General features: G+C 36.8%; 3 protein-coding genes across 17 annotated transcripts; all 3 read left to right on the top strand.

The window, feature by feature from the left end:
- The first annotated feature begins 14 nt into the window (after positions 1-14).
- Positions 15-21165, top strand: LOC121997480 (nucleolin 2-like). 9 transcript variants are annotated; one of them, XM_042551901.1, is made up of 10 exons: positions 15-152; positions 1394-1531; positions 3367-3507; positions 3671-3769; positions 5319-5433; positions 5601-5688; positions 5862-5946; positions 6024-6114; positions 6199-6504; positions 6584-7416. In XM_042551901.1, the coding sequence occupies exons 1-7, from the start codon at positions 106-108 to the stop codon at positions 5912-5914; spliced, it is 681 nt and encodes a 226-aa protein (XP_042407835.1). In that variant the 5' UTR covers positions 15-105; the 3' UTR covers positions 5915-5946; positions 6024-6114; positions 6199-6504; positions 6584-7416. The 9 variants fall into 9 exon arrangements, 8 of the variants coding, with proteins under 8 accessions (XP_042407835.1, XP_042407842.1, XP_042407836.1 ...); XM_042551908.1 differs by lacking the exon at positions 3367-3507; XM_042551902.1 differs by lacking the exon at positions 6584-7416 and having other exon boundaries at positions 6199-6505.
- Positions 9370-19140, top strand: LOC121997476 (probable histidine kinase 2). 7 transcript variants are annotated; one of them, XR_006116277.1, is made up of 11 exons: positions 9370-9519; positions 9648-9713; positions 10329-10390; positions 10486-10701; positions 10775-11413; positions 11520-11895; positions 11997-12580; positions 12664-13791; positions 13880-14083; positions 14202-14326; positions 16876-16925. XR_006116277.1 is itself a non-coding variant. In XM_042551895.1 (11 exons), the coding sequence occupies exons 3-10, from the start codon at positions 10340-10342 to the stop codon at positions 16915-16917; spliced, it is 3240 nt and encodes a 1079-aa protein (XP_042407829.1). In that variant the 5' UTR covers positions 9370-9519; positions 9648-9713; positions 10329-10339; the 3' UTR covers positions 16918-16925; positions 19088-19140. The 7 variants fall into 7 exon arrangements, 5 of the variants coding, with proteins under 5 accessions (XP_042407829.1, XP_042407827.1, XP_042407830.1 ...); XR_006116276.1 differs by having other exon boundaries at positions 14199-14326; XM_042551895.1 differs by lacking the exon at positions 14202-14326 and adding an exon at positions 19088-19140.
- Positions 21166-21737: 572 nt separating the features above from the next.
- On the top strand, positions 21738-22627 carry LOC121997485 (nucleolin 1-like). Its single transcript, XM_042551925.1, has 2 exons — positions 21738-21833; positions 21933-22627. Exons 1-2 carry the CDS (start codon positions 21775-21777, stop codon positions 22225-22227), a joined length of 354 nt encoding a protein of 117 aa, XP_042407859.1. The 5' UTR covers positions 21738-21774; the 3' UTR covers positions 22228-22627.
- The last annotated feature ends 3587 nt before the right edge of the window (positions 22628-26214 follow it).

Here is a 26214-nt window from a genome sequence, read left to right as displayed (position 1 = left end):
CACAATTGAGCTTTTGCTGCTTCATCGAGTGCAGGAGGATGAAATAGAGCAAGGTCAATATAAAAGATTGCTCGACTTGCATGTATTCTGTTTGTAGGCAGAGTTATGAAACACCAAACAGTTCATGCATTGACAGATTTGAAGAGTCAAAGGTCTTTGAATTCATTTTGCCAATTATTTTTTTGAATATTACTTCTATTTTGATACAGAAACAAAATTTTGTTAGTGATTTTTGTCAATGTGATTTAATTTTGTTTTATCATGATATATCTGTACCAACAATTCTGTAATGTGACACTATAAACCTGAGAAATTATTATGATTTCTTTGTCGTTTTCTCAATTAAGCAAATATCTGATATGTTTTTTTGTGTTGTTTTTTATCTGAAGTTTCATTTGATTGTTTTTACTGAAGTATTTAAGCATTTTTCTCCTTTCTCTATAAATTGTAAAAAATTGATCTTTTCAACTTTTTTGATTACTGAACTAGAACATTTGAAATAGAAACATACATGAAACTTATGTTGCATTTCACATTCTTAGAAGTGTTTCCCAACTGGAATTTCCCCTGGGCTACAGATTTGTTCCCCCTTGGTGTACATGCACATTATTTCTACATAGTGCTCCTTCTGTGATATAGGATAAACAATTTGAAATGCAGATGAATGCATGAATAGGAATTATACTGTGTAAATATCTGCAAACATCTTTATATTAATATTTGCAGCTAAGGCTGTTTTATATCATATCAAAATAGATAAAAATTTTGTCTGTCGTTTTAAAAAGAACCAAGGCTGAACATTCTCAGTTCATTTGTAAATCTCATGGCTTTAGTTTGGTTTTATTTTTATTTGAAAACTTACAAATGAAAGTTCTAGTTTGAGTTGAAATTTGCTAATGTTTTGATAAATCAATTCTGCATACTCCTACATGCTTATGAGTTTCCAGCATGACGGTGATGAGGAAAAGAAAGAGATGGGTGTGAGAAACTTCACAGCATGATTATCTCATTTAACATGCTTATTGGCTTGCGAGAAAGATGACAGAGATTGTTCCCCTTTGCTTTCAATAAAACAATCAAGGAATTTCATTCTAAAATAGTGATTTAGCATTTCATATATAAAAATTTATATATTTGTTCATTTTTTGTTTTGATCTACATTTGCTGGAACAATGAAGATGCCCAGGCTTGTTTGTCAAAGCTACAACAGAAGAAGTTGAAAGTTATGGTAAGTGTTATCTTTTGTTTAACTGCTAGATTCTGTGTGCAACCTGGCTGAGTTGAATGTGCACATTGTGCTCCTTTTTTTTGGTTTTTGGGTTTTTGTCTGATGATTGAAGTTTGTGTATTCCATTTACATTATTGTGGATCTTGATACCTTTTTTTACTTTAGGATTCTGTCCCATCTTCAACAGCCAAACCTGTTGCCAAGACTGTCAACAAAGAGTGCAGCAGTAGTGAGGAAGATGATGATGATAGCTCTGAAGAAAGTTCAGATGATGAACGTTCAAAACAGCAACAAGCTAAGAAGGTAACTCTTGACTTTCTATCTTTTCAAACATCTATGCTGTCATGCTGTCAACAAGCTGCTAGATTCTGTGTACAACATTGCTGAGTTGAATATGCTCGTTGTGTTTCTTTTTGTGATTTTCTGGTTTTGTTTGACGATTGAAGTTTGTGTATTCCATTTACATTATGTGGATCTTAATATCTTTTCTGCTTTATGATTCTGTCCCATCTTCAAAGACCAAATCTGTTGCTAAGACTGTCAAAAAAGAGAACAGCAGTAATGAGGAAGATGAGGATGATAGCTCTGAAGAAAATTCAGATGATTAACCTTCTGAACAGCAACAAGCTATAAGAAGGTAACTCTAGACCGTTGGATCGTTACGCACGTGAAAGGAGAAGGGGGGTTAATCACGTGATTTTAAAAGACTTATCTTTTTCGTTTTACAAAATAAGTACGCAGCGGAAAACTAAACACGAAAACAAAACAAGCAAGAATTTGATCGGTTACTTGGTTCAGAGCCTTCGGCGACTCCTACTCCAAGACCCACGATCCCGCGGACCGTATCAATGGGTAATTCACTATAATCCTCTTCCGGAATAAAAAAGATAGGATAAGTGTAACAAGCAACACATTCCTTTTAAGCAATAATTAAGTACATAAAGAAAACTTCGTTACCCAACACTTGTAAATGATCGAATTAGGCTTGGTGTTGGACAACACCACAATAGTAGTCAGGCGCATCAGCGGTATAGCAGAGTAGCAGCACGAAGTTGGAGCGATCGGAGTGTCGAATGGATGCGCAAAGGCTTGTAGAAGAGTTGTGTATGAGTTAATGTAGAAGCCTTAGGCGAAACCTTCTTTTATTGAGTGTTGAAGCCGCCTTTCATAGCAGTGGAGGCACTTTCAACCCCTCAACTCTTATCCTGAATAGCTCGCCTCTTATCGTTGACGAAGTCCAATTTTATCCGACCGAAGGTGCCTTCCAAGCTCTCGTAGGTGCCTTCTATTGCTACTCTCGAAGGCGCCTTCCATCGGTTGAAGGTGCCTTGGGTACTGTTTACCCGAGACATTTTGTGCTCCTATCGTCCTACAAAATGTGTTAGTCCAAAACAAAATATCTAACCTGTAAAACAAAGTTAGCACAATAAAAATAAGCAGTTTAGTAATTAGATCTTGTCTCCTCGAGACCAGGATCTAGTTAAAGTCTCAATTTAGTTTTTCAAAATGGATCTAAATTGGACATGCGCCTAAAGTCCCAAATTGGGACTCGTCTTCAGAATATTCTCTTCAAGTGACTTACCTTATCTTACAGAATCGCTTGACTCTACCTCAATCCATTAGGTTTTCCCGCTACTTGTCAGGTCTGCAGACCCAACTGAACTTTGACCAGCTATCAAGTCCCGCGGACCCAGTCGGACTTCTCGCCAGATTTTTGGTCACTCCTTAACTTATCTGGACTTCTACACCAGCTATCAGGTTCTCCAGACATAGCTGGATTTCAGCTTGGTGTCAAACTAGTCAAGTCCTGCACACTTGGTAGATAGATTAGATCGCAACACATCTAACTTTAATTCACTTATCATTTATCAAAACTCAGGTTTGATCATTGGTGCCAACTGCACTGATAGAGAGACTTCCTCTCTTTTCAGTCATGTATGCTGCAAGCAAGCTATGAAAATCATGTACAGTGTTGAAAGTTACGCTAAGTGTTATCTTTTGTTTGGCTGCTAGAATCTGTGTATAAACTCGCTGAGTTGAATATGCACATTGTGTTCCTTTTTTTGATTTTGCTTGATGATTGAAGTTTGTGTATTCCATTTACATTCTTGTGGATCTTGATACCTTTTCTCCTAAAGGATTCTGTTCCATCTTCAAAAGCCAAACCTGTTGCTAAGACTGTCAAAACAGAGAGCGGCAGCAGTAAGGAAGATGATGAGGATGATAGCTCTGAAGAAAGTTCATATGATGAACCTTCAAAATAGCAACAAGCTAAGAAGGTAACTCAGACTTCATATATTTTCAGCCATATAAGCTGTTAGCAAGCTGAGAAAATAATTCTAGCTTTTCTATTTTTAATCATATATTCAGTTATCCAAATTTTCACAACTTATCTTGCTGTGCCTCACATGGTTAATATACTTTCTTCTTTAATATCCCTAGGCGACTCAAGCATCTACAAAGAGCAATAGCTCTGACTCATATGAGGAATATTTTGATGAGAAAAGTGAAGATGAGAAGCCACCTAAGATTCCGAAGAAGGTAGTTTTGAGAAGTGGTAGGTACATGCATGAACATATATATGCCCTTTGTTTACATGGCAATTATGTGACTGACTCATCTGAGGAATCTTTTGATAAGGAAAGTGAAGATGAGAATCTACTTAAGACTCCGAAGAAGGTAGTTTTGAGAAGTAGTAGATACATGCATGCATCAGCATATATATGCCCTTTGATTAAATGGCAATTATGTGACTTTGTGTTCACTTATAGGGTATCAGAACTACCTATTAAACGTTTCACATGGAGCAATCTTATAGTACGTGTGGGAAAGATGGCCAGATGATCAATAGTGTGGAACTGTTTTGCACATCCGAATGGTGAATGGTGCTGAGATATGTTAGCAGTGCATTGGAATTGACATCGCTAGCACTATCTAGTACTACTGAACTTAGTTTGCGTAAGAAATCTATCATAAAGCAAAGTTTTCTTTGCATTAAGGAGAATCAAACCAGGAAACCTATCTTATAAATTTTTCTTTACCCTGTTTTCAATATTGTTTCCTTCCCTCATAGGAAGCATGTCCTAGATGACTCATCACTTTTTGTTCTTTTTTACTGCATCATTGTATTTGTTTTTTACACCCTATAAAGTATGCTACTTTAGAACAAATTCACAATCCATCATATAGTTGGATTTTTCTACTTCAGTTCTGGTTCAATTCAGCCCATCTAGTTTGAATTATTTGTGACCTATTAGATTAGATCTTGCACAGTGGTGAGTTAAAATAATTGATGATTCAAGTAATCAGTGAAATTTTGATAAGTTAATCTTGCTTTCCTTTATTTGACATCAAGCAATTTCTAATATGTCCAAAATTATCGGTCCTGAAGATTTAGCTAAAGGAGAATCAAGAAGACAGGTGTTTTAACCTCTTTGCATTCAACTCTACTAATTTTATGAGCATTCATCTTGATTCAATACCCTAGGATGAATTTCAAGTTCTGCCATGATCCTAAAACACCCTGGATTCCAACTTTAGGGTCTGAAAATCTCTGATTGACCGGTATCATCAATATAATCGCTTAAATTTTGGTCATCCATATTGCTAAGTAATAGCAAGGTTGTGTTTGACACAACTGTCATCACTAACTGTGACCTGCTTTGTTTGGTGTTTTGGCCTTTGGGGATCTGGTTAGTTGCTTCTATGAGATGGTGTTGTTGCTAATGCAGGATGATGATGTTGAGATGAAGGATGCTAGTGTGGTTAGTGCTGAAAAACAAACTGCTACGAAGTCTGGAAAGAAAATGGTATCATCCACTGTTTTGTTTTATGTATGATTGTGGACAAAATTTTAATTCCTTTTCTGTTCATATAGTTAGGGCAAACTGATTGTTTTATTCTGTATTATCTTAAAATTGTTACAACAGAGAATCAAACTCCTGGATCTCAAACACTATTTATTGGTAACTTGTCCTATGTTGTTGGACAGGATGATGTGTAAGTGTAACTTTATACGAAATTTACCATGATGCTTCTATATTATATAAAAAACTTTTGTGATGTAATATTTTGATTTTCTTTCTTTCAGGGCTGAATTCTTCAAGGCTGCAGGGGAAGTTGATGTGTGTTTGGCTACATCAGAAGATGGAAGCTTCAAGGGATTTGGTCATGTCGAATTTGCTACCGAGGAAAATGCTAAGATGGTTTATCATCTTTTATTTGTTTAATCTGCTTCAGTCATTAGCTTCCTTTTTGACATTTTCTCTCTATTAGAATTTAACCATTGCAAAGCTTCTTTCAAATTGTGCAGACAAATAACAGAGATTCAATTGTTTTATAAAATTCATTTGTTTTTTTTCCCCTTCTGAAGGCACTTGAATTGAATGGCAATGATTATTTGGTCGTGGTGTTAGACTTGATGTGGCCCGTGAAAGAGGTTCCTATACCCCTCAGAGTGGGTAAGTTTCTCAACTAAATTTGGTCAAGGTCGTAAGGGGAATTGGGGAAAGACATTCTAATTTGAATGAATTTTTTTAGTATCGTCATATTTGCATTTTTCAAATAGGTTCATCTAAAGCATTTTTTTTTGTAATATTTCAAAGGATGCACATCTATTCTTTTTCTTTTGCAGTAAGGATAACTACCAAAAGGGCAGCAAAGGTCAAAGTCAAACCATATTTGTGAAAGGCTTCGATAGATCACTTGAAGAGTATCAGGTATATTGTTGTATTTCAATGCATCTTGTACTCTCCTCTCAAATGTTGTTAAACAATGATGCTCGGCACTTGTACAGATCAGGAGCTCTCTTGAGGAGCATTTTGGCTCATGCAGAGAGATTACTCGAGTCTCGATTCCCAGGATTATGAAACTGGGGCTCCCGAAGGGTCTGTTCCTTTTAATCCAATCTGGTTTCGACTGGCAAACATATATTTGAGTTACGAAACTCTCTTTAATTTTCTCTGTGTTAGGATTGCATACATGGGCTTCAAGGATCAGGAAAGTTTCAACAAGGCATATGGGCTCAATGGTTCTGATCTTGAAGGACACACATTAACTGTGGATGAGGCGAAGCCAAGACCTAATAATTGTGATGGTGGCTGGAGTGGTGTCAGGGATGGTGCAGGTAGAAGCAAGCGGCAGGAGATTTTGAGGAAGAGACGGTGCCAAACGTGGTTGAAGGGGTGGCCGTGGCAGTGGACCTGACTTTGACAGCAGTGGCCATGGTTGTGGTAGTACACCATTCAGGCAGCAAAGTTCTAGGACACCTAGTACAGGTTTGTGAACAAGTATAATCACTTTGGATAATCTCATGCATCTGTGCCCAGCATTTTTGATAAATTCACCATTTTGCAGGAAAGAAGACCACCTTAGGTGACGATCAGTCAAATTTAGAATCTTTGCTGAAGATCAATTTTGTCTGTGTTGGTTTAGCAACACCACCGTCACCATTGCCATCGATGATGATGCCGTTGTGTTTGATCCACAAGGAACTTGCAAGCATTCTAAGATATTGCTTTTGTTATCATTGTTGTTGATGCCCACCTCCATCTCCTCCTTTGTCATGCCTATAATAGCTCTTGCCTGCCTTTATAAATTCGTCAACAAATTTATCATAGAACATTTCACAATTGCTGGATATCTCATTTTCAAACTTGTGTTCTTTCCAGACTTCTAAACTGTCAAAATGTGAAAAAATAAACATTAAAAAGTTATACCTGCATCTCTGTAACATCACATGCAAATCCTTCCATTGTAAAATATAGTGATGTTGTCATCGTCCTCTTGCTTCAACTCTAGAGCTTTCCCTCTTCTCAGAGATCAGAGGATGGTACTCCTGACATAACTTCATATTGGTTAGTCAATCATCCCACCTGCCACTTGTCTTTTTTGTCACCGTGATTTACCTCCTCCGTGTTGGTCCTGAGGCGGACTGATGGGGGTGCTGGGAGCGAGCGTGCTCACCTTTTACTACATATTGGTATAGTTGAGCTTTTAGTAACAGTCTGTTCCAGTTCTAGAGATGCTACTTGTTGCTAGTGTTGCAAATAATAATCATCTCAACGATGTAAGTTTCCAACATCAAGAAGTCATTTCTAATAGCTATAACATTTCTGAAAGTTTACGTTTGTAATATATCTGACGAACTCGAGAGATAGTCTCACTTTGATCGTGTATGATTGATACTGATTTTGTTTTATGAGTTGAACCTGGCCTGCTCTTTTTTATCTAGGACAATTACAGTGGACAACATGATCTTATTGTGAGTTTCAAATTATCTTCATCGATCTAATCCAATGTTGTGCAATTGTATCGACGAACTATAACATTTCTGAAAGTTAGTGTGTAATCTTTCTGACAGACTGAGAATAATCCCCTCCTTGAAGGAAACTCTAAAGCAGTGCTGAGAATAACTAAGTGTTTGCTCAAACTATTTGCATCACATTGCCTCGTCCTATCCAATCTAGAAGATCTCTAATCATGAACAAATGTGCCGAAATTATGAATACAAAGTAGAAACCAGGCTTCTACATGTTTTGAACTGACTCCAAGAGTATATAAGCAGACATGTAGATCTCAAGAAAGGCATTTTACAAAGAGAACTGAAATATACACAATTCAAATGACAAATTCTGTGATCGGATGACCTGAACAAGTATTTCGGATAAGACATTCCTTATCACAAGAATAGAACGAATATTATGGTTCCTCTTGTACACTTGTGTGAGTAGCATTTGCTATGTGATCACCAATACTAATAACAATGAATTTAACCAAAAAAGTTAACAAGCTTCAATCTCAATGAATGAGAGGGCAAGGGTCTCGCTGCGCTACAAGCCAACCATGCAGTGAAATTGTCCAGTAATTGTTCATGCCATGAATTAATCCCCAGGCTATCGATTAGCCCACAATAATCCCTGACCAATGACCTATGAAAGTTGCCTGCGGTACAATTATGAATGTGAAGATCAACGACTCAAAGAGCACAAAGCAGATTGGCTAAGAGAGAACTCCGAATAACTTCAGACTTAAGATGGTTGCTTCACTGCAAGGATCGTCATCCACCCAAAAACCACACGAATAACCCACAGCTATTACTCTTCCAAAGTGCACCCATGTTGAATACCAGATGCACCACGCTGATATGAGAGAATGCGGAGACAATGATCCTCCAATACTGCCCTTCAATCGCCATTTCGTAGCTTAAGCCCACGGTCGCATATCCGAATGTAAAGCCAAATTGCAGAGCATACGACGACGATGCAACTAATAGCAGGTTTTTCCCATATCAACAACTTGAGCAAGGGCTTGTAGAGAAGAACCCACAAATAACTCAGAATCTATCTCACAATTCAACTTCGACACTTGTTCTTGAGCCAAGAAACAACAAATCCAGTGCTCAAGCAGGACCGAGATGGCTCACAAAATGCCTGGTAAGGAAGGAAAAAAAACATAATTTGATGTTAGGATCACACAAGCCTAACAGCAATCACCAATCCAAGAACCTATCTTTCTTAAAAAAAACTGCATCGGAATAAGATATCTAACAACTCAATCACTATGAAAACAAGCATTTCATAGGGAAATCACAACCGAAACGATAGCAAGGACGAGTAAATCGAAATCTTGGGTTTGTTTTAGCGAAGAAAGAACGGAGAAGATTGAAATAGTCCATACCTATTATCGGAGAGGCTTTGGTGATCAAGATCCACGAACCAGATCTGAATTTCTACTCGAGGACTTCCTTCCTATGCGTTTGTTAATAATCCAAACAAATCAAACAAAACCAAACCAAACCAAATTGAGAAAAAACTTTTAAGCAACGAAAAATATGTATAAAAAAAAACACCTCTAATTACTTAAATAATCAAATGAGCATTTTTTATATTATACACTCACATAAATTCATCATGCAGAATGCAAAATGTCCCTCGTTTATTTGTATTCTAATATCACTATTTATTCCAACTCAAATAAATTCGCCGTCAAACAGAAAATTAATGATTTCATTTAAATTTTATCATGATTTAATTGGATTATTTTATTTTATTATTAAGAAAAAATGAGCACTATCTCTCTCTTTTAAAAATAGAAACCATTAATTGGAATATTTAATGGTTTTGCCACCATTAAATCTTTACAATGTACCAAGTTTCTTACTCCTTTCGTTGTAGATTTGGGAAACCTTCGCCGCCATCGGTCATCTTCCTGAGGGCGCCGCTCTCGCCCCTCCTCTCCTGTGCGAGCGACGCCGATCCGGAGCAGTTACCTCTTCAGCAGCATCATCTCTTGTGAGTTGTGAGTGGAGGAATCGATCCCCTTGGGAGCAGAAACGGACCTTCAAAGAGCGATATGTTTCCTTTTCGTTTCCTTCGTCCATAGTTGTTCCTAATCTCTTTGTTCTTCTTGTGTTGTGCAGCAATTTGGGGGAAGACAACGAAGACTCCGAATCGAGTTTTGTCATCAACAAAGTTTTTGTTTTGAGGTAAGTATTTAGGAATTTGTAAAATTTAAAACAGATTTTACATAATATTTTTAGGGATAATTTCGTTAGGTTAGTCTGTTTAGATTATCAGGTAGGAGTTGATTGAGCCCTAAACTAAGGTTTTAATTAATTTCAACCCAAGTTTTAATTAAACCCTTCTCCCCATCGCCTCTCCTTCCCTTCCTTCCAGTGCGCTCACAGCGCTGTTCCGCCTCGCGTCCAACCCGGCGCAGCCCTCTGCTAGCGAGCAGCCGACGCCACTTCTTCTTCTCCTTCCCGCACTTATGACATCGCGTGTCCGGCCACCTGCCGCAGCACTTGCCGCCTTCTCCCCTGTTTCCACCGCCGCCACATTCCAGCTTCTCTGACTGCCACAGTTTAGTTAATCATTATTTTGGTTAATTAGTTAATTAGTTTAGGGTTTTAATCTGTTAATTAAGACTATCAGATAATAATTAATCAAGATTACTTGATTAATCAAATGATAATCAATTAATTAAGTTATTAATTAATCAAATTAAGATAAGGTAAACTGTTAAATTAATTTATTTGATTAGTTGATAAGTTAAACATGCCTATTGGCTATATTTGTTCATTTTTTGTTTTGGCCAACAGCTGCTGGAACAATGAAGATGCCCAAGCTTGTTTGTCAAAACTACAGGACTCTTTGCCCAATGGTTTGTTTTTGAATTTTAATGGTATTTGTCATCTTATTATGGGCAAAATTAAATAAAAAATATATATAATTCATTATAAAGATATATTTATGCAGATGCTGTTGTTGTTGGGAGTTTCCATGTTTGTGTTAGTGTTTCTCATTATTCAAGAGACTAAAGGAGATTGTAATAGAGAAGAAATCATCACAGTTGTGCCACTCATTAAGGACCATGAGAACCAATTGCTTCAAATAGACACCATGATGCGTGGGATAGCACAGACCCTTACTTGGGAGAAGAACTTGTCTTTTCTCTTCACCACACAAAGCAAGGTAATATAATGTAACAATTTGCTTAGATTTTGTTTTATCTCCCAATTTAAATTTAACAAAATTTGATATGCAGATAGTCCCACAACTTTACATGGCAATTATGATGCAGAAATGGGTTGCAGAAATTTCTTATGTAGAGCCTCAAGGGAAAGTTTTTTCATATTATGGTCAAGGAAATGAAACTTATGTATTGTTCTCAAATGATTATGATTATTTATGGTGCGCCCAGGCATTGAATGGTACTGGAAAATTCTCTGATGAGGTTACATGTTCACCACCAAGGCATTTGAATGATTCCTTGTTCCACATTGCATCATATGTCGGGATAGGTTTGCAAAGCATTCATATGCTATTCTTCAACACTCCACTAGGAAATTCCACAAATGGGGTTTTGTCGGTGGGAGTGCCTCTAGAAACTCTCAAGGATTCTATCTCAAGCATCAACATTCATGGTGGGCACCTGCATTTGGCTACCCGAGGAGGAGAAGTAATTGCACCAGATGGACCTCCTCATACTCATTTTGTTTACGGTGACAATGGAGTATCCGTTCTTGCAATGGATGAGGATGATATGAATGTTGTAGAGAAGTATGATGACTTACCTTGCCATGGAAATATCTCTGTTTGGCCATCGCATATTAAGTGTTTGAAGATTCAGGGTAGGAGGTATCAGTTTGGTTGTTTTCTCCTAGATGCATATGGAATGGAACTGGTGATTAATTTAATACTTAAGAGTATCTTTCTTCATACTGCATTTCAAAACTAGGATGAAAGAATTGATCTTGTTCTGACTTGAACAATGTCTGTTTGTTTACTAGGTATACGTAGCAGCTTTCCCCTGTAAACGAGGCGTATCATTGTTGAAAAAGATGAGGACTGTTGTTGTGATTCTAGTATTACTCATCATTCTAGGCATGGTTCTTGGAAGTTATGTGCTGCTACATTTACTTCATAGGTCACAGTTACAGGAAGGACTGCTACAAGCTAAACTTATCAAGCTTAAAGGAGCAATTCAACAAGCAGAGAGAAAAAGTATGAACAAGAGTTTGGCATTTGCTAGCGTTAGCCACGACATACGTACATCTCTTGCAGGCATTACTGGATTGGTGGGAATTTGCCTTGCTGATGCACCTCGAGTTTCTGAGCTACATTCAAATATGCAACAAATTAATACTTGTGTAACAAAACTTCTTGGTGAGTAGTAGTATTAACCATTCGAAACTTTAAAGCATAGATGTTTATTTCCTAATACTGGTTTTGTTTTACATAACCTTTGTGTGACATCATGGTTACAGGGATACTAAATTCTGTCCTTGACACAAGCAAAATTGAAGCAGGAAAAATGCAACCAAAAGAAGTTGAGTTTGATATATGTCAAGTCCTTGAAGAATCAACTGATATCTTTCACATTGTGGGACTCAGTAAGGGTTTAGAGGTTATATGGGATCCTTGTGATTTTTCCATTTTTACATCTACCATTGTGAGAGGCGACTGTCAAAGGCTTAAACAGATAATTGATAACCTATTGAGCAATGCAGTGAAGTTTACATCTGAAGGACATGTTGTTCTGCGTGCATGGGCTAGAAAACCAAGCTTAAAAAAAATTGAAGTTTCTTCCAGAAAAGGTTATAATTTAAGAAATGTGTTGAATCCTTTATTAGGATGGCGTTCCAAAGATAGCTTGGGTGACAAGTATGTCGGGGATCTAATTGAAAGTGATCCCAATCACATTGAGATAATCATAGAGGTGGATGATACAGGTGTAGGAATCCCCAAGGAGAAAAGAGCTTCTATTTTTGAAAACTATGTTCAAGTTAAAGAGTCAATGAATGGAGGACATGAAGGCACTGGCTTAGGACTTGGCATAGTCCAATCCTTTGTAAGGACACTTGGAACCTTTCTTTATATTTTAGTGATAATATCATTTACCTTTATGTGGTGGTTAATTTTTTTAATCAACAGGTGCGTCTTATGGGTGGTGAGATCAAAATCATGGATAAAACTCTTACTGAAAAAGGAACTTGTTTCAGATTCAACATTCTTCTGAAATCATGCAAACCAAGTGATGCGAATGTGGATGATGAATCAAGAGCTGAAAGGTCGAGTTCATTGCCAACCAACTCAATCATCATTAAGGATTCTGCAAATTCTCAGATTGTGCAATCTAGTATTTCAAGTATGGGATTCAGAAGGGGTTTAGCAAGAGATAGCATTCATGCCATACTTTTTGTTCAAGGTGATGAAACTATACGAATAATGCAAAGATGGATGGAAATCTCAGGAGTAGAAGTGTGGGTGATTGATCATTGGAGGCTTATTTATTCCATCACAGAGAAAATTAAGAATAGTCTTGGTCGTTTAGGGAGATCTAAGTCAAGGTCACTTGCAAGTTTGTTGAACACGACAGCTGAATTCTCACACTCAAAAGATGAAGCCAACAAGTTTCTACCTCTCTCCAATATAGAGTTCAAGACTAGTTCAAAAGACTACACAAGTTGTGTATTAATTGTCATTGATTTCAGTCATGGGAATTTTCCAGAGATTGAATTAACTTTGAAGACATTGATAAGTGGCAATGAATCTCTCCACTTCAAGATTGTTTGGTTGGTTAACTCCAATGCTCCTACTGATGGATTGAGAAGATCTAAGCACGTGCCATGCCACCTCATATTGAAAAAGCCAATCCATGGATCCCGCCTATATGCACTCTCGAGACTTATACAAGATTTTGGGAGAGAAAGTGAACATGATTTGCATAAAATGCCTAGTTCTATGGAAAGTAACAAGTTTTCATCCAATTCTTCATCTTTCCAATGTAGTAGCCATGAAGTGTTTTCATCGAGTCTAAATTTGGAGCATAAGCCATTAAATGGCATGAACATATTCCTTGCGGAGGATGTACCTATACTGCGGCAAGTGGCTACAAAATTAATTTCTCGCCTTGGTGCGAGTGTTACTTCTTGTGAAAATGGGTTGAATGCTTTGAATTTAATTCGAGATGCTTTAAGGAAATTAGATTCCTCGCATGAAGGTAATGCAAGTAATGATTCAAAGGGCTTTCCTTATGATGCTATTCTTATGGATTGTGAGGTAAAAATCATAAAAGCAACGTTGTTTAAGATGTCTTAAAATTCTAACTAATACTTGTCTAATTTTTTCCTTTACATTTGTACCATAGATGCCATTTATGAATGGTTATGAAGCAACGCGGCTTATTCGCGAAGAAGAAAGAAATTATGGCCTCCGAATTCCAATTATTGCTCTCACTGCCCATGCTTCACCTGAGGAAGAAAGAAAGACAGCACTTGCAGGAATGGATTTCCATTTGACAAAGCCATTACAAGCCAATCAATTACTCCATGCCATCAACACTGTTATAAAGGTAGCATATAACTAAATTTACATATCAGTATTATATATGTAAAATTTTGCATCCAAATTCTGATTTTGCTTGATGAAAATGCTCTAAACTTCATGATTTAACTGAAATCTAATAGCAGGAATCAATCTGACAAGTTTAGAGAAAGACTGGAAGTAAAAGATACTTGTAATTTCATTGGAGAAAGCATCTCTTCTGGCATCCTTTGCGTCATTCCTAAAGTACCCTCTTTTGATCCATGAAGAGGTTTTTATCCTTTTCCTTGGTCATAAATAAGAAGGGAGAGATAAGTTGTTGATTTATCTTGTCTACTTGGAAGAAAATAAAGAGTTTTATTGACATGGCATAGTTTTTGCTTTAAACTTTGCATTACCTTTTTTGATTTTGGTCAAATTCTGTCAAATGCAGAAACATCTTTAGCCTTAAGAAAAAAAGAATGCTTAAAATTGCCATCTTTATGAGACAATTGCATTGGAAATTTTTAATGCAATTTGACATTCACGTCATAGAGCTCTTGAGCTTTTGCTAAGGTGGAGAAACCTGATTATGCATCTGAACTCCATGATTTCTAGATGTGTGCCTAAACACAATGACTGCAATTTGTATTATCATATAGTAAGTTTGATAATCTATGTAAACCTATTCACCGAAGATTTATCTTCTCTACAGCTTATGGATTCTGTCCATGTCTATCTATGGTGAAAAAAGTGTTGTGTATAATGACTCGAAAAAACCCTGAAAAAACAACTTATTCTGGCCTCATTATTCTTGTTTTTACATGTATTTCTTTTTAATTGCCAAGATCACTTTCAGAAGTTTCTCCGCAGGTTAATGTCTGGTGGTTTTATTGCAATAGTAATAGTTGAGAGCCTTTCTATGTTTTCATCTGTTTTTGTCCCTCTACTTTTCTGTGTTGATTTTGAAGACTTATTTATTGTTCGACTGGGAGTCACTAGAATAGGGAACAAAAAACGTATTGGTATCTTGGAGCTTTTGGTGATAGTATCTGTTCCAGTTCTAGAACTACTGCTTGTTGACGACAAACATCTCAATGATGTAAGTTAAATCATTTCTAAAAGCTATAACGTCTCTGAAAATTTACGTTTATAATCTATCTGACAAACTGGAGAGATATTTTCACTTTGATCATGTATGATTGATACCGGTTTTGTTTTATGAGTTCAACCCTGCTCTTTTTTTATCTAGGACAACTACAGCGGACAGCATGATCTTCATCGATTATTCCAACGTCCTGCAATTGTTTTGATGAGCTATAACATTTCTTAAAGTTGGTTTATAATCTTTCCGACAAACTGAGAATAATCCCTTCTTTTGAAGCAGCAGTCATGAGAATAACCAAGTGTTTGCTCAAACTATCTGCTTTCGGCTATCGATAAACCTCTTTTAAAATGATATATCTTAAACAAAAGTTCACATTTAGAAGATCTCTAATCACGAACAAAGCGTGCTAAAATCATGACACTACAAAAAAATCAATCATTTTAGGATGAATTTAGCAATGAAATTCCAAAAAAAATCGTTGCAAAATTATTTTGCAACGAAATTTGCGATGAAAAAATATTCGTTGCAAATCAGTTGTCCCTAAATTTAGCAATGAAAAACTGAAAATTCGTTGTAAAATTTGCAACGAATTTTCTATTCATTGCAAAATTTACCGTTGATTTTGCGACAAAAAAAAATTTGTCGCAAACTTCTCTTCAACCGAAAATCTATTTTTTGCAACGAAATTCTAAGTTTGTTGCAATCTACAATGAAATCAAAATTTGTCGCAATCTGCAACGAAAACTAAATTAGTCACAATTGGCAACGAATTTTAATATTCGTTACAAATTACAACGAATTCAGAATTTTGTTGCAAATCTAAGAAAAATTCTAAATTCGTTGCGTATCTGCAATGAATCCAGATTCGTTGCAGATTGCGACAAATATTAATTTTTGTTGCAAAATTTCGATATGTTTTTTTGTGTTGTTTTTTATCTGAAGTTTCATTTGATTGTTTTTACTGAAGTATTTAAGCATTTTTCTCCTTTCTCTATAAATTGTAAAAAATTGATCTTTTCAACTTTTTTGATTACTGAACTAGAACATTTGAAATAGAAACATACATGAAACTTATGTTGCATTTCACATTCTTAGAAGTGTTTCCCAACTGGAATTTCCCCTGGGCTACCGATTTGTTCCCCCTTGGTGTACATGCACATTATTTCTACATAGTGCTCCTTCTGTGATATAGGATAAACAATTTGAAATGCAGATGAATGCATGAATAGGAATTATACTGTGTAAATATCTGCAAACATCTTTATATTAATATTTGCAGCTAAGGCTGTTTTATATCATATCCAAATAGATAAAATTTTTGTCTGTCGTTTTAAAAAGAACCAAGGCTGAACATTCTCAGGTCATTTGTAAATCTCATGGCTTTAGTTTGGTTTTATTTTTATTTGAAAACTTACAAATGAAAGTTCTAGTTTGGGTTGAAATTTGCTAATGTTTTGATAAATCAATTCTGCATACTCCTACATGCTTATGAGTTTCCAGCGTGACGGTGATGAGGAAAAGAAAGAGATGGGTGTGAGAAACTTCACAGCATGATTATCTCATTTAACATGCTTATTGGCTTGCGAGAAAGATGACAGAGATTGTTCCCCTTTGCTTTCAAAAAAAAAAATGAAGGAATTCCATTCTAAAATAGTGATTTTATTATTTCATATATATAAATTTATATATTTGTTCATTTTTTGTTTTGATCTACATTTGCTGGAACAATGAAGATGCCCAGGCTTGTTTGTCAAAGCTACAACAGAAGAAGTTGAAAGTTATGGTAAGTGTTATCTTTTGTTTAACTGCTAGATTCTGTGTGCAACCTGGCTGAGTTGAATGTGCACATTGTGCTCCTTTTTTTTGGTTTTTGGGTTTTTGTCTGATGATTGAAGTTTGTGTATTCCATTTACATTATTGTGGATCTTGATACCTTTTTTTTACTTTAGGATTCTGTCCCATCTTCAACAGCCAAACCTGTTGCTAAGACTGTCAACAAAGAGTGCAGCAGTAGTGAGGAAGATGATGATGATAGCTCTGAAGAAAGTTCAGATGATGAACGTTCAAAACAGCAACAAGCTAAGAAGGTAACTCTTGACTTTCTATCTTTTCAAACATCTATGCTGTCATGCTGTCAACAAGCTGCTAGATTCTGTGTACAACATTGCTGAGTTGAATATGCTCGTTGTGTTTCTTTTTGTGATTTTCTGGTTTTGTTTGACGATTGAAGTTTGTGTATTCCATTTACATTATGCAGATCTTAATATCTTTTCTGCTTTATGATTCTGTCCCATCTTCAAAGACCAAATCTGTTGCTAAGACTGTCAAAAAAGAGAACAGCAGTAATGAGGAAGATGAGGATGATAGCTCTGAAGAAAATTCAGATGATTAACCTTCTGAACAGCAACAAGCTATAAGAAGGTAACTCTAGACCGTTGGATCGTTACGCACGTGAAAGGGGAAGGGGGGTTAATCACATGGTTTTAAAAGACTTATCTTTTTCGTTTTACAAAATAAGTACGCAGCGGAAAACTAAACACGAAAACAAAACAAGCAAGAACTTGATCGGTTACTTGGTTCAGAGTCTTCAACGACTCATACTCTAAGACCCACGATCCCGCGGACCATATCGATGGGTAATTCACTACAATCCTCTTCCAGAACAAAAAAGATAGGATAAGTGTAACATGCTACACTTTCCTTTTAAGCAATGATTAAGTACACAAAGAAAACTTCGTTACCCAACACTTGTAAATGATCGGATTAGGCTCGGTGTTGAACAACGCCACAACGTTCAACGCCACAACAGTAGTCAGGCGCATCAGCGGCGTAGCAGAGCAGCAGCTCGAAGTTGGGGCGATCGGAGTGTCGAATGGATGCGCAAAGGCTTGTAGAAGAGTTGTGTATGAGTTAATGTAGAAGCCTTAGGCGAAACCTTCTTTTATTAAGTGTTAAAGGCGCCTTTCATAGCACTGGAGGCGCCTTCAACCCCTCAACTCTTATCCCGAATAGCTCGCCTCTTATCGTTGACGAAGTCCAATTTTATCCGACCGAAGGTGCCTTCCAAGCTCTCGTAGGTGCCTTCCATTGCTACTCTCGAAGGCGCCTTTCATCGGTTGAAGGTGCCTTGGGTACTGTTCACCCGAGACATTTTGTTCTCCTGTCGCCCTACAAAATGTGTTTGTCCAACACAAAATATCTAACCTGTAAAACAAAGTTAGCACAATAAAAATAAGCAGTTTAGTAATTAGATCTTGTCTCCTCGAGACCAGGATCTAGTCAAAGTCTCAATTTAGGTTTTCGAAATGGATCTAAATTGGACATGCGCTTAAAGTCCCAAATTTGGACTCGTCTTCAGAATATCCTCTTCAAGTGACTTACCTTACCTTACATAATCGCTTGACTCTACCTCAATCCATTAGATTTTCCAGCTACTTGTTAGGTTTGCAGACCCAACTGAACTTCGACTAGCTGTCAAGTCTCGTGGACCTAGTCCGACTTCTCGCCAGATTTTTGGTCACTCCTTAACCTATCTGGACTTCTACACTAGCTATCAGGTCCTCCAGACATAGTTGGATTTTAGCCTGGTGCCAAACTAGTCAAGTCCTGCACACTTGGTAGAAAGATTAGATCGCAACACATCTAACTTTAATCCACTTATCATTATCAAACTCTGGTTTGATCATTGGTGCCAACTGCACCAATATAGAGACTTCCTCTCTTTTCAGTCATGTATGCTGCAAACAAGCTATGAAAATCATGTACGGTTTTGAAAGTTACGCTAAGTGTTAATCTTTTGTTTGGCTGCTAGAATCTGTGTATAAATTCGCTGAGTTGAATATGCACATTGTGTTCCTTTTTTTGATTTTTTTGATTTTGCTTGATGATTGAAGTTTGTGTATTCCATTTACATTCTTGTGGATCTTGATACCTTTTCTCCTATAGGATTCTGTCCCATCTTCAAAAGCCAAACCTGTTGCTAAGACTGTCAAAACAGAGAGCGGCAGCAGTAAGGAAGATGATGAGGATGATAGCTCTGAAGAAAGTTCATATGATGAACCTTCAAAACAGCAACAAGCTAAGAAGGTAACTCAGACTTCATATATTTTCAGCCATATAAGCTGTTAGCAAGCTGAGAAAATAATTCTAGCTTTTCTATTTTTAATCATATATTCAGTTATCCAAATTTTCACAACTTATCTTGTTGTGCCTCACATTGTTAATATACTTTCTTCTTTAATATCCCTAGGCGACTCAAGCATCTACAAAGAGCAATAGCTCTGACTCATATGAGGAATATTTTGATGAGAAAAGTGAAGATGAGAAGCCACCTAAGATTCCGAAGAAGGTAGATTTGAGAAGTGGTAGGTACATGCATGAACATATATATGCCCTTTGTTTACATGGCAATTATGTGACTGACTCATCTGAGGAATCTTTTGATGAGGAAAGTGAAGATGAGAATCTACTTAAGACTCCGAAGAAGGTAGTTTTGAGAAGTAGTAGATACATGCATATATGCCCTTTGATTAAATGGCAATTATGTGACTTTGTGTTCACTTATAGGGTATCAGAACTACTTATTAAACGTTTCACATGGAGCAATCTTAGAGTACGTGTGGGAAAGATGGCCAGATGATCAATAGTGTGGAACTGTTTTGCACATCCCAATGGTGAATGGTGCTGAGATATGTTAGCAGTGCATTGGAATTGACATCGCTTGCACTATCTAGTACTACTGAACTTAGTTTGCGTAAGAAATCCTATCATAAAGCAAAGTTTTCTTTGCATTAAGGAGAATCAAACCAGGAAACCTATCTTATAAATTTTTCTTTACCCTGTTTTCAAAGTTGTTTCCTTCCCTCATAGGAAGCATGTCCTAGAGGACTCATCACTTTTTGTTCTTTTTTACTGCATCATTGTATTTGTTTTTTACACCCTATAAAGGTATGCTACTTTAGAACAAATTCACAATCCATCATATAGTTGGATTTTTCTATTTCAGTTCTGGTTCAATTCAGCCCATCTAGTTTGAATTATTTGTGACCTATTAGATTAGATCTTGCACAGTGGTGAGTTAAAATAATTGATGATTCAAGTAATCAGTGAAATTTTGATAAGTTAATCTTGCTTTCCTTTATTTGACATCAAGCAATTTCTAATATGTCCAAAATTATCGGTCCTGAAGATTTAGCTAAAGGAGAATCAAGAAGGCAGGTGTTTTAACCTCTTTGCATTCAACTCTACTAATTTTATGAGCATTCATCTTGATTCGATACCCTAGGGTGAATTTCAAGTTCTGCCATGATCCTAAAACACACTGGATTCCAACTTTAGGGTCTGAAAATCTCTGATTGACCGGTATCATCAATATAATCGCTTAAATTTTGGTCATCCATATTGCTGAGTAATAGCAAGGTTGTGTTTGACACAACTGTCATCACTAACTGTGACCTGCTTTGTTTGGTGTTTTGGCCTTTGGGGATCTGGTTAGTTGCTTCTATGTGATGATGTTGTTGCTAATGCAGGATAATGATGTTGAGATGAAGGATGCTAGTGTGGTTAGTGCTGAAAAACAAACTGCTATAAAGTCTGAAAAGAAAATGGTATCATCCACTGTTTTGTTTTATGTATGATTGTGGACAAAATTTTAATTCCTTTTCTGTTCATATAGTCAGGGCAAACTGATTGTTTTATTCTTTATTATCTTAAAATTGTTACAACTGAGAATCAAACTCCTGGATCTCAAACACTATTTATTGGTAACTTGTCCTATGATGTTGGACAGGATGATGTGTAACTTTATATGAAATTTACTATGATGCTCTATATTATATATAAAACTTTTGTGATGTAATATTTTGATTTTCTTTCTTTCAGGGCTGAATTCTTCAAGGCTGCAGGGGAAGTTGTTGACGTGCGTTTGGCTATAGCAGGAGATGGAAGCTTCAAGGGATTTGGCCATGTCGAATTTGCTACTGAGGAAAATGCTAAGAAAGTTCATCATCTTTTAATTGTTTAATCTGCTTCAGTCATCAGCTTCCTTTTTGACCTTTTCTCTCTATTAGAATTTAACCATTGCAAAGCTTCTTTCAAATTGTGCAGACAAATAACAGAGATTCAATTGTTTTATAAAATTCATTTTTTTTTTCCTTTCCTTCTTGTAGGCACTTGAATTGAATGGCAATGAATTATTTGGTCGTGGTGTTAGACTTGATGTGGCCCGTGAAAGAGGTTCCTATACCCCTCAGAGTGGGTAAGTTTCTCAACTAAATCTGGTCAAGGCCGTAAGGGGAAAGACATTCTAATTTGAATGAATTTTTTTAGTGTCGTCATATTTGCACATCATTAAAAAAGAACATTTTCAAATACGTTCATCTAAAGCATGTTTTTTTGTAATATTTCAAAGGATGCACATCTATTCTTTTTCTTTTGTAATAAGGATGACTACCGAAAGGGCAGCAAAGGTTAAAGTCAAACCATATTTGTGAAAGGCTTCGATAGATCACTTGAAGAGGATCAGGTATATTGTTGTATTTCAATGCATCTTGTATTCTCCTCTCAAATGTTGTTCAACAATGATGCTCGTCACTTGTACAGATCAGGAGCTCTCTTGAGGAGCATTTTGGCTCATGCGGAGAGATTACTCAAATCTCCATTCCCAGCATTATGAAACTGGAGCTCCTGAAGGGTCTGTTCCTTTTAATCCAATCTGGTTCCGACTGGCATACATATATTTGAGTTACGAAACTCTCTTTAATTTTCTTTATACTTTCATGTTTTGTGTCAGGATTGCATACATGGGCTTCAAGGATCAGGAAAGTTTCAACAAGGCGTATGAGCTCAATGGTTTTGATCTTGGAGGATACACATTAACTGTGGATGAGGTGAAGCTGAGAGCTGATAATTGTGATGGTGGCTGGAGTGGTGGCAGGGATGGTGGAGGTAGAAGCGGCGGGAGATTTGGAGGAACAGAAGGTGCCAAATGTGGTGAAGGGGTGACCGTGGCAGCGGACCTGACTTTACAGCAGGGGCCGTGGTTGCGGTGGTACACCATTCAGGCAGCAAAGTTCTGTGACACCTAGTACATGTGTGTGAACAAGTATAATCACTTTGGATAATCTCATGCATCTGTGCCCAGCAGTTTTGATAAATTCACCATTTTGCTGGAAAGAAGACTACTTTCGGTGACGATTAGGCAAATTTGGAATCTTTGCTGAAGATCAATTTTATCTGGTGGCCTGTGTTGGTTCAGCAACACGACCATCACCATTGCCATCGATGATGATGATGCCGTTGTGTTTGATCCCATAAGGAACTTGCAAACGTTTGAAGGTATTGTTTTTGTTATTGTTGTTGTTGTTTTCCACCTCCATCTCCTTTGTCATGCCTATAATAGCTCTTGCCTGCCATTATAAATTTGTCAACAAATGTATCATAGAACATTTCACAACTGCTTGAAATCTCATTATCAAACTTGTGTTCTTTCCAGAGTTCTAAACTGCCAAAATGTTTGAAAAACTAAACATTAAAAATTTATACCTGCATCCCTGTAACATCACGTATGCAAATCCTTCAATTGTAAAATATAGTGATGTTGTCATCGTCCTCTTGCTTCAACTCTGGAGCTTTCCCTCTTCTCAGAGATCAGAGGATGGTGCTCCTCACATAACTTCATATTGGTATCGTCGAGCTTTTAGTAACAATATCCGTTCCAGTTCTAGAACTGTTGCTAGTGTTGCTAATAATGAACATCGCAACGGTGTAGTTTTCGACATCAAGAAGTCATTTCTAAAAGCTATACCATTTCTGAAAGTTTATGTTTGCAATCTATCTGACGAACTTGAGAGATACTCTCATTTTGACCGTGTATGATTGATGCTGATTTTGTTTTATGAGTTCAACCATGCTCTTTTTTTATCCAGGATATTTACAGTGGATAACATGGGGTAAAAGACGATTCGTTCGCTCCCAACGTTCCCATTAATCTGTCCCTAGACCAACACGAAGAAGGTAAATCACGGATAATTATTAGCCATTAGTGTAAGTGGCCAAGGCATGAGGAGGACATGCTTTAACATACCGAGTTTCGACCTCAAAATCTTATATGGTAACACTTCATGTCTCAACAACCGCATTGCCCCGAGGGGACTAATTACAGTGGACAACATGATCTTATTGTGAGTTTCAAATTATCTTCATTGACCTAATCCAATGTTGTGCAATTGTACCGACGAACAATAACATTTCTGAAAGTTAGTGTGTAATCTTTCTGACAAGCTGCGAATAATCCCCTCATTTGAAGGAAACTCTAAAGCAGTGCTGAGACTAATTGTTTGCTCAATCTATTTGCATCACATTGCGTCGTCTTATCCAATTTAGAAGATCTCTAATCATGAACAAAGTTTGTTGAGATCATGAATACAAAGTAAGTTCGGTAGGATTCAGTCCACATGGGTGGACTAGATTCAATTGAGTGTATATGAGTGGACTTAATCTCCTTAAAATTGGGCTTATACTTGATTAACACACACATACAAAACTAATTATCATTAAAATAATTAAACCCAATTAAGTGATCTAATGTTTCAAGCATATAAAGAGGGTTTGGATTAAATGGATGTAGATTTAATGTGTAGATCTAAAAACCCGATTTATTAACATTGATGGACTGTTAATGAGATATGGGCTTTTATGGTGGATAGTCCCCATAGGTTGGGCTAGGTATAAAAGGGAAGAGATAAGGTTTATTAGGCCATGCTGAACGTTGCTCTCCTCTTCTATCTTCTTCTCCCCCATTGAGAAGGAACGTGTTCGCCGGCTCACTCTTGTGGAAGACATCCGCTGCTCTTGCAGGATACTATGGCGACAAGTAAGAGGTCATAACATAGCAATGGATTCAAGTCAACGATTCATAAGCTATTGTCTCATTTTCTATTGTGCTTTAGAGATTGATAGAAGCTAGATCATGTTGTAGATACATCATTTAGTTTGTATATGATGTATTGCAACTCTTACAATTGGTATCAGAGCTTATGATTGACTTATTATCAATTTTTAAGACGTAAGGATTATTTTTCAATGTTTTGGCACAATACATCAGATTTTTTTTTTTATATTTTTTATATTTTTTGATTCCAATTGGATGAGTGAAATTGATGTATATTCGTTGAATGTAGTATGGATAGATTAGGATTTAACCTTTGAATCGAGTTTTTTTTGCATTATCTAAGAAGGACAAGATTGGCGGCGCGATTTTAGGGCAGAAAAATCGCATTTTAGAAATGAGTGTTTTCTGATATCAATTGATTGGGAAGGTTCCCAATTGATTGAGAGTCGCGGATTCACGAACAGAATCGTCTTGAATTGATCCGTTGATCAATTCGTGCTTACCAATTGATTAGCATGAGGAAATAATCGATTCAGACTACCTATCCCGACAAGAATTCAAAGGAAAGCTTCTGGATCGATCGGCTGATCAATTGGGGTTACCAATTGATCAGTCAATCGATTGAAGGTTGCAAAAATCAAACAGAAAGCCTCTAGATCGATTGATTGGGGTCACCAATCGATCAGGTAATTGATTGAAATCATCAAAAATAAATAGAAAGCTTTTGAATCGATCAACTAATCGATTGGGGTTTACCAATCGATCAGCTAATCGGTTGAAAATCATAAGAATTCAACATAGAGCTTCTAGATCAATTGACTAATCGATTGGGGCTCACTAATCGATCAACCAATCAATTGGAGTTCGCTGGACTATCCACATAAGGTTTCTGAATCGATCAACTAATCGATTGGCATTGGTCAATTGATTAGTAGATCGATTGATGTGGATGAACAAATGAACAGAAGCTTTCTGGATCGATCAGTGAATCGATTCATGTATGTTCAATCGATTGACACGTGCGAATCGATTCACATCCATTCTTGATCGATTAAAAGGGCGTCAATTAATTGATATCCAATACCAATCAATTGATAACTGAATTTAGCTTAATTTTCAGCAATTTCTTCTTGGATTCTTCTTCGCTTTTGCTACCTAATCGAATCTATATTATCGCCAAAGCGAGAACTATTGGAGAGGCTAGGAGTATTAATGTAGAGGGATGTATATCCATGTTAAGGGTATTTGGTCTAAAGGAAAATCATTCTTATGCCGAATATATGTTTAAGGAAGCTCACAAATTAAGTTCAACTTCTTGATCATACACATGGTGTGTCGGCCCAAAGCAAGGAACACTGTGTGGCCGATTGGAAGCATTATGAGTGATGCTAGAAAACATAAGCTAACTAAAGGAAGCTCATGAATAAAGTATCATGCGCGTAATGCGTCGACTCAAAGAAAGGCGAGTTATGTGGCAGATGAAGGTGATCAAGAGTTATTTAGAAAGTACCAATAGCAAATTACAATTAGTCCAAAGACTTAATATAATGTTGCACTAGATATCTCTATGTATGCCCATATAGTTTGCATGTTTTATTTGTTGCATTTTGTTATTGCATAAGATACATGCCTTGTTTGTTAAATTGAGCTATATTCTTTGCTTTGTTTATGTAGTACTCTCAATGTCTGCTAATTTGAACAACATTCCCGTGCTTACTGGCACAAACTTTGGACAATAGAAAAAGCATATTACGATTTTATTGGGCTGCATGGATCTAAACTATGCCTTTAGACATGATTGCCCTACACTTTTAACTGATGATTCGACTGTGAATTAAAAGGTGAACTTTGAAAAGTGGGGGCGATCTAATCGCATGAGTTTGATGATCATGAGAATGTCAATACCAGAATCACTATGGAGTTCGATAACTGAGAATGAGGATGCTAAAACTTTCCTTAAGGAATTAACGGACCGATTCGCCTCAAACGAAAAGGTCGAGACTACTATACTTCTCACGAAGTTAGTGTCCATACGGTAGTACACAGGAAAGGATAACATTAAGGAATACATCATGGAGATGTCTAACCTGGTTACAAGACTTAAGGCACTAAAGTTAGACATGTCTGAAAGTGTCCTTGTGAACCTCATCTTGATCTCTCTGCCTACACAGTTAACTCTTTT

Source organism: Zingiber officinale, chromosome 6A (genome assembly GCF_018446385.1).
Source record: "Zingiber officinale cultivar Zhangliang chromosome 6A, Zo_v1.1, whole genome shotgun sequence".
Lineage (NCBI taxonomy): Eukaryota > Viridiplantae > Streptophyta > Magnoliopsida > Zingiberales > Zingiberaceae > Zingiber > Zingiber officinale.
The sequence above is the reverse complement of the archived record's forward strand: the minus strand, read 5'-3'. Positions and strand labels throughout refer to the sequence as shown.